Raw genomic sequence first — 1585 nt, 5'->3', positions numbered from 1 at the left:
TTCTCCGGCACGAACTGGAGAGCTATCTGCTCTGCAAGTCTGAAGAGGCCATTCGTATCCAGAAAGGTCGGAGCAAGATAGACCATCTGCAGGCCGGGTACATGAAAGTCATTGAAGGGAAGGTGGATGGGCTCTTGCGGGACTGCAGGGAGAGGGAGAAGGAGCTGAAGCCCAAGGAACTGGAAAGGGAGTTTGCCAAGATGTGGAAGGAAACCTTAGCAGAGCTGCCGCTGGAGCGCTTACCCCTACGCCAAATCCACGAAGACGTCTACTACCAGCTGTGCAAGGACCTGGAGAACAGAGGGAGTTTGGTCAAGCAGATGCTCCATAAAGCCCAGAACTTGCTCACCTATCAAAGCAAACCCTTCCGCATGAAGAAGGAGTATCTGGACTTGGCTTGGTACAAAGCGGCTATGGAGTTTATAACGCAGCAGTGTAAGCATGAATTGGAAGAGTTCACAAAGTCCCTGGTGGAGGAGTGTAGGAGGTGCATTGGGCAGAAGGTCCACTCCCAGGGGGATTATGACCAGACCTACTGCAGGGAATTGCTGTGGATGATCAACGAGAGGCTCCAGGAGAACGTCGTTGGGAAGATGTGCACCAGTGCTTCCTTTGAAGTCGATTTAAAACTTCACATCCTGGGGGAGGCAGCCAGCACTTTCCAGAAAATGCACGAAGACTTTCTCAAGAAGAACGACCCTCAGCGTCGCCTGGAGGAGCTGAGACCTCAGTATTTCTCCACCTTCAGAGACCTTTACTATGAGAAGGATGCCTGCCAGAAGAGAGCTTTTGATTTCTGTGACCGGTGCCTGAGACCCGCCCTGTGGGCATATATGAAGAAAAGACTCGGGATTGAGATAGTGGACGACTTTCTCAGCAGTGGAGAGTCCATCGAGTATGGCAGCCGGAGCTTCTTCCAGTTCACCGTGCAGAAGAAGCTGCTGGAGGAGATGGACTTCAATAACTATGTGAAATACGTCAGTAACTATGAAGTGTTTGTCAAATCCTGGATCCAGACACGCCTGTTTGATCACTACAGAGAGACGGGGGGCTTGAAGGAGCTAGAGAGAATGGTTCTAGCCACAATAATGAAGAAAATCCGGGACACTCTGGAGAGTTGTGAGTGCCAAGACACCCCCACCATCTTTGAGTTCTTGGACCATTTTTGCCAAGCGATGTGCAAGGAGCTGGTCATCTCCAAGGACAGTTTGGAGGTGATCATCTTCAAGAACACAGCCAATGTCGGGCAGTTCTCAGTCGACATCCAGACCTTCCTTCCCCAGGTGGAAGATGGCATCCTCTCAGAGTGGGAAGAGCTGAGCGGGGAAATGGTCTTCACACAGCTCCAGTTCAAGCCCCAGGATGAGATCTTCAAGCGCGTGTTTGGCTGTGGGAAGCAGTGTCCATTCTGTAAAGTCCCCTGTGAAGCAGGAGGCAGTGACCACAAGGAGCATTTTGCATCAGTGCATCGGCCTCAAGGTCTGGGGAGATACAGGGATGAGACAAGCAAGAGACTTATATATTCTTTATGCTCCTCTGACGTGGTTTCTTCAATGGTATTTAGAAATCTGCACACAGCCTTCCA

The 1585-nt window shown here is 50.9% G+C and overlaps 1 protein-coding gene across 1 annotated transcript; it reads left to right on the top strand.

The window, feature by feature from the left end:
• Positions 1 to 5: 5 nt before the first annotated feature.
• Positions 6 to 1577, top strand: LOC113405756 (interferon-induced very large GTPase 1-like; the record flags this gene model as incomplete). Its single annotated transcript, XM_026647009.2, has 1 exon — positions 6 to 1577. A coding segment is annotated over one exon (1572 nt), but the record flags the coding sequence as incomplete, so codon positions are not given.
• Between the last annotated feature and the right edge of the window lie 8 nt (positions 1578 to 1585).

This window comes from Terrapene carolina, unplaced genomic scaffold, assembly GCF_002925995.2.
Source record: "Terrapene carolina triunguis isolate 2854851 unplaced genomic scaffold, T_m_triunguis-2.0 Scaffold50644, whole genome shotgun sequence".
In the NCBI taxonomy this organism is placed as follows: Eukaryota; Metazoa; Chordata; order Testudines; family Emydidae; genus Terrapene; species Terrapene triunguis.
The sequence above is the reverse complement of the archived record's forward strand: the minus strand, read 5'-3'. Positions and strand labels throughout refer to the sequence as shown.